This window comes from Acinonyx jubatus, chromosome C1 (genome assembly GCF_027475565.1).
Source record: "Acinonyx jubatus isolate Ajub_Pintada_27869175 chromosome C1, VMU_Ajub_asm_v1.0, whole genome shotgun sequence".
Classification (NCBI taxonomy): Eukaryota; Metazoa; Chordata; class Mammalia; order Carnivora; family Felidae; genus Acinonyx; species Acinonyx jubatus.
In genome coordinates, this window is record NC_069381.1 from 139,654,456 (window position 1) to 139,668,399 (window position 13,944).

General features: G+C 35.7%; 1 protein-coding gene across 5 annotated transcripts in view; it reads left to right on the forward strand.

The window, feature by feature from the left end:
• Positions 1 to 13,944, forward strand: part of RIF1 (replication timing regulatory factor 1) — a 71,083-nt gene that overhangs the window by 8,966 nt on the left and 48,173 nt on the right. For all 5 annotated transcript variants that reach the window (XR_003418874.2, XM_027055806.2, XM_027055809.2 and 2 more), the window contains exons 9-15: positions 4,336 to 4,474; positions 6,955 to 7,106; positions 8,497 to 8,614; positions 9,464 to 9,637; positions 9,851 to 9,961; positions 10,626 to 10,688; positions 10,954 to 11,054. Coding sequence is in view for 4 of the 5 variants with exons in the window: in XM_027055806.2 (XP_026911607.1) it covers positions 4,336 to 4,474; positions 6,955 to 7,106; positions 8,497 to 8,614; positions 9,464 to 9,637; positions 9,851 to 9,961; positions 10,626 to 10,688; positions 10,954 to 11,054 (858 nt within the window). In the remaining variant the exon portion in view is untranslated. The remainder of the gene's footprint in view (positions 1 to 4,335; positions 4,475 to 6,954; positions 7,107 to 8,496; positions 8,615 to 9,463; positions 9,638 to 9,850; positions 9,962 to 10,625; positions 10,689 to 10,953; positions 11,055 to 13,944) is intronic.

Consider the following 13,944-nt stretch of genomic DNA (forward strand, 5'->3'; position numbering starts at 1 on the left):
AGTCCACAGATCATGAATATTTCGTAGTTTATACATGAGTTTCTTTCGTGTCTTAACTGTACATAGTGGAGCTGATCCTATAGATGTAAATTCAGCTGCTTAATAAAATTTGTTTGCAAACCCACGGTAAATACTTTTGCTTCTCCAGTCAATTGCAAATCTGCAAAATGGCAAAAGAGATCCACCCCAGCGTGCAGGTTCCCAGCTGAGGTAGAGCAACGTTATGTGCTGCCTTTTTATTTGAGCTCTCAGTATTCATTTGTAAACAGATGTCCTTTTCATAATCCGCTTGGTGACATATTTTCCGCATTTTGTGCTTTTTCTTGGTGAATTTAGTTTTAAATGACCCTCAGGCTTAGTGCCAAAGTGTTGTCCATGATTCTTAAGCACAGGAAGATTATGTGATGTGCCCTGGGGAGAAATTATATGTATTATTTTTTAACATTTTCTTTAATGTTTGTATTTATTTTTGAGAGAGAGAGAGAGAGAGAGAGAGCACACGCATGAGCGGGGAAGGGACAGACAGAGAGGGAGACGCAGAATGTGAAGCAGGCTCCAGGCTCTGAGCTGTCAGCACAAAGCCCAACGCGGGGCTTGAACCCACCGGCCACAAGATCATGACCTGAGATGAAGTTGGACGCTTAACCAACAGAGCCACCCAGGCGCCTCAGAAATTACACGTATTAGATAAGCTCTGTTCAGGCATGAGTTACAGTGCTGTTGGCTGTGAGTTCATTGTTCATGAATCAACAATACATACGGTATCTTTAAACAAATAAATACAAGATTGATGTCGATTGGTTGACAGAAAAGGTTCTCATAGGAGCCTAACCTGCATCTTCCCTAGGAGCAAGGGCTCAGTACTTGCTAACACAGTGTTTGCAGTGGACTTTATAGAACTTAATTCTGATGAATAATGAGGATCAACCACGTGTTCTGTCTTCTTTAAGCCAGGTTTTTGTTTTTTTTTTAACGTTTATTTATTTTTGAGACAGAGACAGAGCATGAACGGGGGAGGGTCAGAGAGAGGGAGACACAAAATCTGAAACAGGCTCCAGGCTCTGAGCTGTCAGCACAGAGCCCGATGCGGGCTCGAACTCACGGACCGTGAGATCATGACCTGAGCCGAAGTCGGCCGCTTAACCGACTGAGCCACCCAGGCGCCCCGCCAGGTTTTTTTCTAAGGAGAGGGGAGGTGTTTTTCTTTGCTGTGATAAATAAACCTATTTATCGTAACCGTCCTACGTACATTTCATTGTCATTAAATATATACACAAGTTTTGTAAACGTCACTATTATCTATACCCAAAACTTTATATTCGCCAACAGTTTTATATATGTTAAGCAAGAACTTCTTTAGTCTCCTAGCCCCAGCCTCTGGTAGCTGCTGTTCTACTTGCTGTCTCTATGGATTTGCTAATTCTAGGCATCCCACATAAATCGAATCATGCACTATTTGTCTTTCTATTTATGGTTTATGCTAGACATTTTTTCAAGTTTTATTCATGTTGTAGAAATTAACTAAATTTCATTCTTTTTTACAACTGAATATTTCATGGTGTGTAACTCAGTTTGTTTACTCATTTGTTGACAGATATTTGAGTTGTTTCTACCTTTCAGCTATTGTGAATAATTGCTGTGAACTTTGGTGTACAAATATCTTTTGTATTCTCTATTTTTCGTTCTCTTGGATATATGTGTAAGAGTGGAATTGCTGGTTCCAAACTTTTCCACAGTGGCTGCACTATTTTACATTCCTACCAGTAATACACCAGGGCTCCAATTTTCCCACATCCTTGCCAAACTTGTTTTTTTTTGTTTTTTGATATGATAGCCATTCCAGAACATTTTGTTTTGTAAAACTGGGCCATTTTCATGTTTTTGACAATACAGTAAATAGTTCTCTTGGTGATTGCAGACATACAAGAAATAATCATAGTAATGGTGGGTTTTCCTGATTGGTATGCAGTCTTCAGTAATTGTAAAGAGTTACTTGTATGTAACTGCTGTCAAGCCAGTAAGACCGCATCTCTGCATCCATCATTTTCAGGATTGCTAGTAACTTGGGCATATTTCTCCAGAATAACCTTACGTGTTTGTTGTGTCACAGGACCCAGCTTGCTTACATTTTTGTCCATGACAATACCTTTGGTAGTAATACCCAAAGTTGTATATAGTGGGGATAAAGGGTTTTTCTTTATACCATATGTTGAGGTAAAAGGTGACTTTCAGGCTGAGCTGTATTATGTCGGCCTTCTTGAAACATAAGTCTATTGGCCTAATGAATTTTTCACATTTAGGTGATTTTTGTATAAAGCCGTTTCCAGTGGAGCAGACTAGTTACAGCAACCAACCTCTTCTTTCTCTTTCCTGTTTGAATAACTTAGAATTTCTTTCTTCCTGGGCATTAACCTTGGGCAGAGGGCCTTCCCATTTTCCTGCTTCCCCTTTCTGGTTTTAATCATATTTGAAAGTACTTTAGCTCAGGGCTGTCCCACTGTGTCCAGTAGATAGCAGGTACTATTCCCTGTGAATCTTTTAGTCACTCTTAAGTTTGGTGTTTCCCTTTAATACGTTTTCTTAGTCGTAGTTTTTATTTGTATTTTTTTTTTAGCATGGTGCTGTTTATGGTAGTGCTTAGCTTTCACACCAGTTTGAACATTCTAGAGCTTTCCTTTTGCTTTTTCTCATGGTAATCCAAGAGATATCCATAGTAGTTATAGTGTAACTCAATAAGTTGTTTTGTGGCTGGTGGGTTTTTGTTTTTCTAGAGAGCAAGAGCACTGGGGAGTTGTTGGGAGAGGGAGAGATAGAGAGAGAGAGAGAGAGAGAGAGAGAGAGAGAGAGAGAGAATCAGCACCGTCTATGCCCAGCACAGAGCCCGATGTGGGGCTTGATCCTAGAGCCCCACCGTGAGATCATGCATGGCCTGATCTGAAATCCAGACTTGAATGTTTAACCGATTGAGCCACTCAGGCAGCCCTGCCCACTTTTTATTTGGGTGTTTCATTTTTGTTGTTGAGTTGTAGGAGGAGTTCTTTATTTTGGATGTTAACCCTTATAGGTCTGGGATTTTTAAATATTTTTTTCAAATATCTTTTCAATTGATAATATCCTTTGGTGCACAGGAGTTTTTAGTTTTTAAGTTTATTTTGAGAGAGAGAGAAAGTGAATGAGCAAGGGGAAAGGCAGAGAGAGTGAGAGAGGGTATCCCAAGAGGTGGGGCTTGAACTCACAAACCATGAGATCATGCATGATTCAGGCTAAATCCAAGAGTTGAATGCTAAACCGACTGAGCCACCCAGGTGCCCAGGAGTTTTTAGTTTTGAAGTCCCATAAAAATTAGATTTTCTTTAATTGCCTGTGCTTTTGGTGTCATAGACATGAAATTGTTGCCAAATCCAGTGCCATGAATCTTTTTCCCTGTGCATTTTTGTAGGATTTTTATAGTTTTCGTTCTCATAACTTTTTATATTTGATTCCTTTTGAGTTTATTTTTGTATTGTGTTGAATCTGTAGATTGCCGTGTGTAATAATTGACATTTTAATGGTATTAAAAAATCTTTCTATACATGAACATGGGATGGTTTTCCATTTATTTAGGTCTTTTTAAATGTTTTTCGGCAATACTTGATAGGTTTTAGTATACAAGTCTTTCACCTCCTTGGTTAGATTTATTTCTAAGTTTTAATTCTTTTAGATGCTATTATAAATGGAAATACCTGATTTCCTTTTCAGATTGTTCATTGCTGTTGTGTAGAAACACAGGTGATTTTTGTGTGTTGATCTTGTATACTGAATTTATTAGCTCTACTAGCTTTTACTTATGGATTCTCTAAGCAAGTTATTTTTTGTTATTTATATTCTGTTCAGTTTGGATGTAATTTACAGCCGGTTGAGATTGCGGTTTCATTTTTAATGTATTTTTCCTTGTTATTCATAATTTACTTGTCATCTGTCCATTTTTCCCTTAACGTTTTGTCTTTTTGAGTATATTTTAAAATATTTTTATTAGTTTCAGGGTTCAACATTTCTTACTTTTTTTAATTACTGATTTCCTTACGGATACCGTTATGTTGGTAAAATTTGAGATTTTTCTTAAACCTTCCTCATTTTCTCTAATGTCAGAAATGTTCTGTGTTATGTATTATGTACTTTATGGAGAGCCTTATATTTTGTGATCTTGAGTTTTGAGTGTACGTATAAAAATCAGTACATTTTAAACTTAAGTTTTTAAGACTTTACATAGCTAACACTGAATGAATTAGGTTAATAATAGTGCCTGTATATTGTTTTAGTCAGGTAAATAACTTTCTAATGATTTTTCATTTTTAGACCTTGCATCGAAGTGGGAGTTTCATTAATTCTCTATTACAGCTGGAAGAACTAGGATTTCGTAGTGGAGCACCCATGATTAAAAAAATAGCATTTATTGCCTGGAAGAGTTTAATAGATAATTTTGCTTTGAATCCAGGTAAGTCAGTCTTATTTAAAATTTTTGATTTTTCTATGGATTTCACTCAAGCAAGATGAAAAGAACAAAGCTTTTCTGATCTTTTGGGCTTTATATTGAAATAACCTGTTAAATTTTTTTTTTTTATTTTAAGAGAATAAACTTGTAGCTAAAAATAGAATTTAAAAGGCTAGGCATTTTTGAAATTTACAGCTAAAAAATTATGATTGCTATGGAACAAAAGTATCAGTGACTGATGAACTTTTTCAGGACCTTTGGAACAGTACCTAATAGTGGGTCATTGCTACTAATGTATAGAATTGACTCCTTTTGATTTACTTTATCTTCCTGTTACCTAGCGGAGGTGTTTGATATATAGTTGACCCTTGAACAGTGTGAGAGTTAGGGGCACCAACACCCCACCACAATTGAAAGCCTGTATATAACTTTTGACTCCCCCCACATTTAACTACAAGTAGCCCACTGTTGACCAGAAGCCTTACCAATAACATAAATAGTTGATTAACCTGTATTTTGTTTATGTATTGTAAACTCTGGTCTTAGGATAAAGTAAGCTAGAAAAAAGAAATGTTAAGATCATAAGAGGAAATATCTTTACTATAAAAAAAAAAAAACTGTATAAGTGGACCGATGCAATTCAGACCTATATTGTTGATGGGTCAACTGTAAATATGAGAAAGTATGTAGCCCAAAAGTAGATCAGGATGAGTACCCACTTACCTTAGATATAAACAATATTGGATGTTTATAAGATCTGCTAAGTAATGTTGATTTCATGTTATATTTTTCTCTGGTGAAGATCATTAATCCCTTTTTCCTTAGTGTGTTTTATAAAGTGATTATTTTTATTACCTATAATTTTATTGAAAATGTTGGTAAAAGTACATTGCCAGGCACAAATTGTAAATATTACCTTTTTGTTTATGAACTGGTAATGCAAGTTAGCGTTCTGGACTAAACCTATTGGACTTGTGTAAAAGTTGAGTGTTAAAGCATAAAATAGACATAACTTAAAGAAGGTAAATAAAACGCTATCTCATTTGAAATAAGTCCAGAGTTAAAAAGTCTGGCCCTGGTATTATGGATCCAAGAAGTCTTAAGGAATCAGCTGCCTGCCTTTCTCTTCTGTTATCTTCAGTATGCCTTAATTATAGATTACAGGAAAGGGAGAAGGCAGAAGAGCAAAAATGAATTTCTTCCCAGCTGAGCCATCTATCGCTAGAGCTTTCCAGAAATTCTACATACACTTCCCTTTAAATCTCATTGGGTAGAATGGCTAAATGGGAGACTGAGTAAAGGAATAAAATATTGGGTATCCATCACTGTCCTGAGTGAAAGAGGTAACTAAAAATACGGTAACTGTCAATTTCTGCTGTAGGGATATTATTGTAGCACTCTTCTCATAAGTACAGTAGGGGTTCAAAAAGGATTAGAGTATTTGCACAGTGGTTTGACTTTATTTTCTTTATAGAAATGTTAATTGTGCAAGCTAAATGGCAAAATAACTGTCAGAAATATTAATGCCATTTCATCAAATAACACAGCTGGACAGATGTTTGAAAATCCCTATTAAGTCTTTTTGATAATTTACTTGAGCACAGAGGTCTTTTTATGTATCCCCAGTTGTTAACACTCACATGGAATATTAGGCTGGATGGTTTGTTGTGGAGGACTGTCCCATGTGTTGAAAGAAGTTTAGCAGTATCCCTGGGTGCATTCTAGATGCCAGCAGCATTCTCTGTACCTCCTGCCTCTCCGGTCTAACAGCCAGAGATGCCATATATGTTGCCAGATGTCTCTTGGGAAAATTGTCCCTGGCGCACACACAGTATCTAATAAACATTATTTATTCTATTTATTTATTTATTTATGGCCATCTTAAGTACAGTCTAGTTGTATTGGAGTTTGTCAAAGTGAAAATTTGAGGTGTAACAATAACAGTTGGTGGTTTAAAAAATTTTTTTATAAAGTATTTTTTATTTTTGAGAGCGAAAGCACAAGCAGGGGAGGGGCAGAGAGAGAGAGGGAGACACAGAACCTGAAGCAGGATCCAGGCTCTGAGCTGTCAGCATATAGAGCCCGAGGCGGGGCTCAAAGTCAAGAAACATTAGATCATGACCTGAGCCGGAGTGGGATGCTTAATTGACTGAGCCACCAGGTGCCTCCCAAAATAATTTTTTTTAATGTTTATTTTTGAGAGAGAGAGAGGGAACATGTGAGCTCCAGGCTCTGAGCTGTCAGCACAGAACCTGACACAGGGCTCGAGCACATGAACTGTGAGACTATGGCCTGAGCCAAAGTTGGACGCTTAACCGACTGAGCCACCCAGACGCCCCTAAAAAAAATTATTTTTAATCTATTCTCTTGCGATGATAAAAGGAGACTTACATACTTAGTTTTAAAATTTAGTTTTTAGCAAAACCACAAAACTTATCTTAACTTCTTACATGTTTTTGCCCATGTGCTTATTTTCTTTTAAGAAATATTATGCAGTGCGAAAAGACTGAAGTTGTTAATGCAGCCTTTGAGTTCCATCCATGTGAGAACAGAAACTCTAGCACTAACAAAACTAGAAGTCTGGTGGTATTTACTAATGAGACTTGGACCTCATCTTCCTGCTAATTTTGAACAGGTAATACAAGTTTTGGCTCTAATGATTGGAGTTTTTTAACGTGTTCTTAAATTCTTAACAGTCTATTCTTTCAGTATTACATTTGCTGTGTTAGCAGATCACAATATATAAAAAATCTTTTCTTCCTAACACAGAATTTTTTATTTCCCTCAAAAGATTCTCCAGTTGTGTGAAATGGAGCCTCTAAAGTTTTCTCAACCAGCAAACACTCAAATATCTAATTCTAAAGTCATTTTGAAAGATTTTTGAAAGGAAATTCCATAACATTTAGAATGTAATTGAGAATAAAATCAACATTACTGAAATAGAAATCAAGTGCTATACTTGGTTGATAAAAGTTGGATCAGTTCTTATTTTTTTGTAACTTTCTAGGCTACAAAATTGTAACAAATCCTCTATCTAATCTGAGGACCATAGGCTTTGGCCCTCTTCCTCCTTGCTGGTCAGGTCATGCTGGCAGCCGCTATGGTGGACCCACTGGGGCCCAGCAGCAGCTTCTCCACCCCCCTGCTGGCGCCATCTTGCCAACTGCCCTTGCTGGCATTTAGACATAAAGTTTATTTAATCTTACTTATACTTCCTTTATTTTTGCAATGAATCCCATCTTTGGTTTCTGAATATTTGTACAATAAGTAAAAAAAAGGATAGCTCTGATAATTTCTTTTATCTTTTTCATTTCTTTATCTGGGTTTTTGGAGTACATTTTATTTTTAAATCTGTAGTCTTAGTCTTTTTGTCTATATACACAATTGCACAGCAGTGAGTATAGTATATTCTTGGGGTTTTGTAATATACTGGAATTTTTAGCAAGTTTGTAAAATTTTAATTAATGTATTAAAGATTTTAAACTTAATAGCATGAATTAATTAGAATTGGGCATTAATGGTAATATGTAACTTGAGATCATAATTTTTCCAAATTCTACCATTATGAGGTCCTAGTAGGCTTATTTTACCCAGTTGTCCCACACATTCATTGGTTGAAGTTATGCATTGGCTAGATTTGATTGGTACTGGAATGATCTTAGAAAATGAGCTTGAGGTTGTCTTAGTTTATATTTTCTTAGGGTGAATTTTTTAAAAGCTTAAAATGAGTATCTACCAATAGCATTAAAACTCAGGCATTATTTACAGATATAATTTCCCATTTGGAATTTAGTAACGAAACTTACAGGTATTACACATGGCAAATATAGTTGTAATAAAAATGTTTACTTTTCCAATTTTAGTATTTAGGCAGTGCATCCAAACAGCCAGTAGGATTCAACATATCAAAAGAATTTAGATTGCTTCTTAAATTTAACTGTATTATGCAAGACTTTAAAAAAAATTATGGAAAATTAGGTAGTTTAGAGATAGTTTCCCTTTCTTTTTGTTTTTAACCCCAATAGGTGTGCGTGCCTCTGATTCAGAGTACAATAAGCATCGATTCTAATGCTTTACCTCAAGGCAGTTCATCTCGTGTAGCTACTTCTCCCGGTTTAAATCCCATGACTCCTATACACAAAGGTAAGGTAGACATACTTGGTTCTTTTTCTGTTTTTAAAAAGGACTTGAAATGAAACCTTTGCTAAGTGTTACTCATATAAAATGAAGCAGTTCGTAATTTTGGCTCCCTTATCACAAAATCCATCCTATACTCTTGTTTTCCTTATTTGTTACTGTTGTACTTGCATTGTTGTAGTTGAAGATCTGCGTTTTTCTACTGTATCTGTGAGATATATTACAAATGACTGTTGAGTTTGTTTCAGAACCAGAACCTTAGAGTTATTATTAAAAACAACAGATCTTAACAGATGTTTTTTAAAAAGTGGCTTAGCATATATAGTATTGAAAGAAAATTATTTGCTGTATATTATTTTGTTAGTTATTATAGTCAGATTTTTATATTTAAGTGTTAGAAATGTGTGCATATTAATATTTCATAATATTATTATCTTAATTTAAGTGGTATCTGACACAGGCACCTGGGTGGCTCAGTCAGTTAAGCGTCTAACTTCGGCTCAGGTCATGATCTTGTGGTTTGTGAGTTCAAGCCCCAAGTTGGGCTCTGACGCTCAGCCTGGAGCCTGCTTCAGATTCTGTGTCTCCCTCTCTCTCTGCCCCTCCCCACTCATGCTCTCTTTCTCAAAAAATAAGTAATAAAACATTAGAATTGGTAAGTGACAGTAATCTTGTTCTTAACCTAGTAATTAGGAACTCTTACAGGTTTTAAACAGGAACTCAACTTTTATTTCAGAAACAAAGTATTTACTTTTAAAAATATATTTCATTGAAATGAAGTAAACAAAATATGTTCATTTGGTTAGCTAATTTAGCTTATGTATCTTACCTTTTTTTTTTTTTTTTTTTTTTAAGGTGCTTCCCCATATGGAACTCCTGTAACTCCTCGGATGAACTTAAGTTCAAATTTTGGTGGAATGGCCACAATCCCCTCTATTCAACTTTTGGGACTTGAAATGCTGCTTCATTTTTTGTTGGGTCCAGAAGTCTTGAGTTTTGCTAAGCAAAACAAACTTGTACTGAGCTTAGGTATTTACTTTTTAAAAACTGTTCAGATCATTGTACATTGGGGTGACAAGACATGCTTTTTTCCCCCACAGCCAAAATATTCTGTAATTCTGTGTGATATAAGCATAAATCTTTTTAATAGAAAACACATGTCGGACCACCTAAAATTTTATATTGATACATTTATTTCATAAGGCTTTGGATCGGCGTAATTGTCTTTTTTTTCTTTTTTAGAGCCACTCGAACATCCATTAATCAGCAGCTCTTCTTTTTTTTCCAAACATGCAAGTACGCTTATCACTGCTGTTCATGATAGCTTTGTTGCGGTTGGAAAAGATGCTTCTGGTAAATACTTAAGAGAAGATTTTTTTGTTTGTTTAAACCTGTGTTTAAAAAAAGTAGAATAGGAAATATTTACATATTGCCATCTTTTGCCCAGATTATGCTGCAGGACCTTTACATATAAATCATTTAATCCTTAGAGTAACCTTTGTTTTTTAGATGAGGAAATTGCGTTGTACATAGAAGTAAATAACTTGTGCAAAGTCACATAGTAAGTGGTGGAGCTGTGATTCAGACCTGGGCTCTGTGGCTCCAGCATCCACACTCAAAACTCCTATGTTTCATAGCCTGTCAGATATTGTGAAGAAATTTCAAAAATGAAATCGTTAGCTATTTAACTGGCTGGTTTTCAGGTGTCCTTTTGAATCTTTATTTTTTTCCTTCTGTCAGCAGCAAAAGGTGTTCAATAAAGAAAATACAGGTACTAGAAAGGAGAAAATAATTATCCTTAAGTTCCATGACCCAGTGTTAATGTGTTACAGTTTGAAAAAACATTTCTTTAAACAGTGTTGTGATAGTGTTTCATAAACTGACTACAAGGCTGAATATTATAAGAATTCTGTTTTAGACTAAGAATGGCTCAGCTTCTTTAGCATAAAGGTAAAAGGGTGAGCCTTTATAGTACTGTCTGCTTCATTTCTAAAGTTTGTTTTGTTTTGTTTGGCAGAAGCAGTTGTCAATGCTATTTGGAAGGAACTAATTAGCTTGATGAAATCAATCATTGAATCAGGTAACTACTATAATACTGATCAAATAATTTTTATAGAACTCAGTGAATTGTTTGGCTTTTATAAATAAAATTATTTGAGAGTCAATTTTTGAAGCATGTAGCTTCCAGACTTTAATTTTCTTTTAAACAAGGCAATTTATTGATTTACTTTAAAAATTAGTCTTTCTTAGCTAAGTATATGTTTTTATTCCTAAAAATACTGTATTTTCACCCCTAAAAATACTTGCATGTTTAGAACCACATTCTTCCTTTTCCTTTTTGATAGGTAACAAAAAAGAGAGACCAGGTTCTGAAGTTTTGACCCTCTTACTAAAATCGTTAGAAAGCATAGTAAAGTCAGAAGTATTTCCTGTATCAAAAACATTGGTAAGTAAGATAATTCATGCTGGAATTTAAAAATCATATTCTGAAATTGAATTTTTTATTGGAAAAAATACTACTTACACAGACCATGTTTTGAGAAGACATTTTGTATCAAGTATTTATCAGCAATTTAGCCCTGTAATAAATGTTACTCCATTGACTTCAGAGTCGTCTGAAACCTCAGTAAAGTAAATGACTATACCGGCAATACAGAAATATTCCACTGTCATAAGAATGAGCCATACAGAGAAAATTGGGGTTAAGAACATGAACTGTGAACTGAGCTAAACATTAATTTTATAAGATTGCCTAGCTCCATTAATTGTTAGTTTGTACATTTAAGCTGGTAATAATCTTTGGGACTTGTGCAATTTAAATTAACCCTCCTTAACTGAGATAAGTATTTTGGTATTAAAGACTTTTTTTTATCCTATAGTAGAGAAGGAAAAAACCAATTGGATATACTTTTTTATAATAGTGAGTCTCCCCAAGATAAACTGCAGATGAAATAGACTGAACTTAAATTCCTTCTGAGTCTCTGTGTATTGGGACAGCGATAACTACTATGGCAGTAGATCATAGTGGTTAATAGCAAGGGCTCTGGAGCAGACTAGGTTGAATCGCAGCCAAATTATTTATTAGCTGAGTGAACTTGGGAAGTTTATCTCCTCCCTTACCTTTTTTTAAGGGAATGTAGTAGTAGTTTTATGATTAATACGTGAAGGGCATGATGAGCCAGAAATGAAATAAATGAGTCCACAAATACAATTTATTATTATTATTATCATTAGTGTTTGATTCAAATGAGAATGTGAAAACATACTCACCAACCTAACCTTTTCTTTTTTTTTTTAAGTTTATTTGTTGAGAGAGGGAGGGAGGGAGAGAGAGTGCACACTGGAGGGGCAGAGAGCAAGAGGAAGAGAGAGTATCTCAAGCAGGCCCCGCACTGTCAGCACAGAGCCCGATAATGGGACTTGAACTCTAGAACCCTGAAATTATGACTTGCGCTGATACCGAGAGTCAGATGCTTAACGTACATCCACCCAAGCGCCCTAAACTTTCTATTATATCATTATGTCACTGAAGTTAAAGTCGTTCAAGTTAATACCAGTACAATATTTTTGGATGGCAGTTTGATAGGCTCTGTCACATTTGAGAGGTGTGTCTTTATTTTTTTTTTTGTTTCTTGTTTGTTTTATTTACATCCAAATTAGCATATAGTGCTATAATGATTTCAGGAGTAGATTCCAGTGATTCATCCTCTATGTATATAACACCCAGTGCTCATCCCAACAAGTGTCCTCCCGAATGCCCCCTACCCATTTAGCCCATCCCCCCCACTGACAACCCCTCCAGCAACTTTCAGTTTGTTGTCTATAAGAGTCAATTATGTTTTGCCTTATCCTTGTTTTTACATCATTTTTGCTTCTCTTCCCATATGTTTATCTGTTTTGTATCTTAAAGTCCTCATATGAGTGAAATCATATATTTGTCTTTCTCTGACTGGCTAATTTTGCCTAGCATAATACCCTCCAGTTCTATCCATGTAGTTGCAAATGGCAAGATTTCATTCTTTTTGAGTGCCATTCTTTTAATACTTCATTGTGTGTGTATATGTGTGTGCACATCTTTATCCATCCATGGACATTTGGGCTCTTTTCATAATTTGGCTACTGTTGATAGTGCTGCTATAAACATTGGAGTGCATGTGCCCCTTTGAATCAGCACTCCTGTATCCCTGGGATAAATACCTAGTAGTGCAATTGCTGGGTTGTAGGGTAGTTCTATTTTTAATTTTTTGAGGAACTTCCATACTGTTTTCCAGAGTGGCTGCACCAGTTTGCATTCCTCTTTTTCTGCATCCTCACCAAATCTGTGGTTGCCTGAGTTGTTTATTTTAGCCCTTCTGACTGGTGTGAGGTGGTATCTCATTGTGGTTTTAATTTGTATTTCCCTGATGATGAGTGAAGTGTTGAGCATTTTTTCATGTATCTGTTAGCCATCTCAGTGTCTTCTTTGGAGAAGTGTCTGTTCATGTTTTTTGCCCATTTCTTTACTGGATTATTTTTTTGGGTGTTGAGTTTGATAAGTTCTTTATAGGTTTTGGACACTAACCTTTTATCTGAGATGTCATTTGTAATAAATACCTCCTCCCATTCTCTCGGTTGCCTTTTAGTTTTGCTGATTGTTTCCTTCGCTCTGCAGAAGGTTTTTATTTTGATGAGGTTCCAGTTGTTCATTTTTGGTTTTGTTTCTCTTGCCTCCATAGTAAGAAGTTGCTGTGGCCAAGGTCAAAGAGATTTTTTTGCCTCCTTTCTCCTGTAGGATTTTTTTTTTTTAATATAATTTATTGTCAAATTGGCTAAAATACAGTGTGTGAAGTGTGCTCTTGGTTTTGGGGATAGATTCCCGTGGTTCATTGCTTACATACAACAACACCCAGTGCTCATCCCAACAAATGCCCTCCTCAGTGCCCATCACCCATTTGCCCCTCTCCCCCACCCCCTCATCAACCGTCACTTTGTTCTCTGTAAGAGTCTCTTATGGTTTGCCTTCTTCCCTCTCTTTTTTTCCCTCCTTTTCCCATGGTCTTCTAAGTTTCTCAGGATCTACATATGAATGAAAACACGTATCTGTCTTTCTCTGACTGGGTTATTTTATTCAGCATAATACCTTCCAGTTTCATCAACGTTCCTGCAAATGGCATGATTTCATTGTTAATCATTGCCAAGTAGTATTCCATTGTATATATAAACCACGTCTTCTTTATCCATTCATTTGTTGATGGACATTTAGGCTCTTTCCATATTTTGGCTGTTGTTGAAAGCACTGCTATAAATACTGGGATACATGTGCCCTATGAATCAGCACTGCTGTATCCTTTGGATAA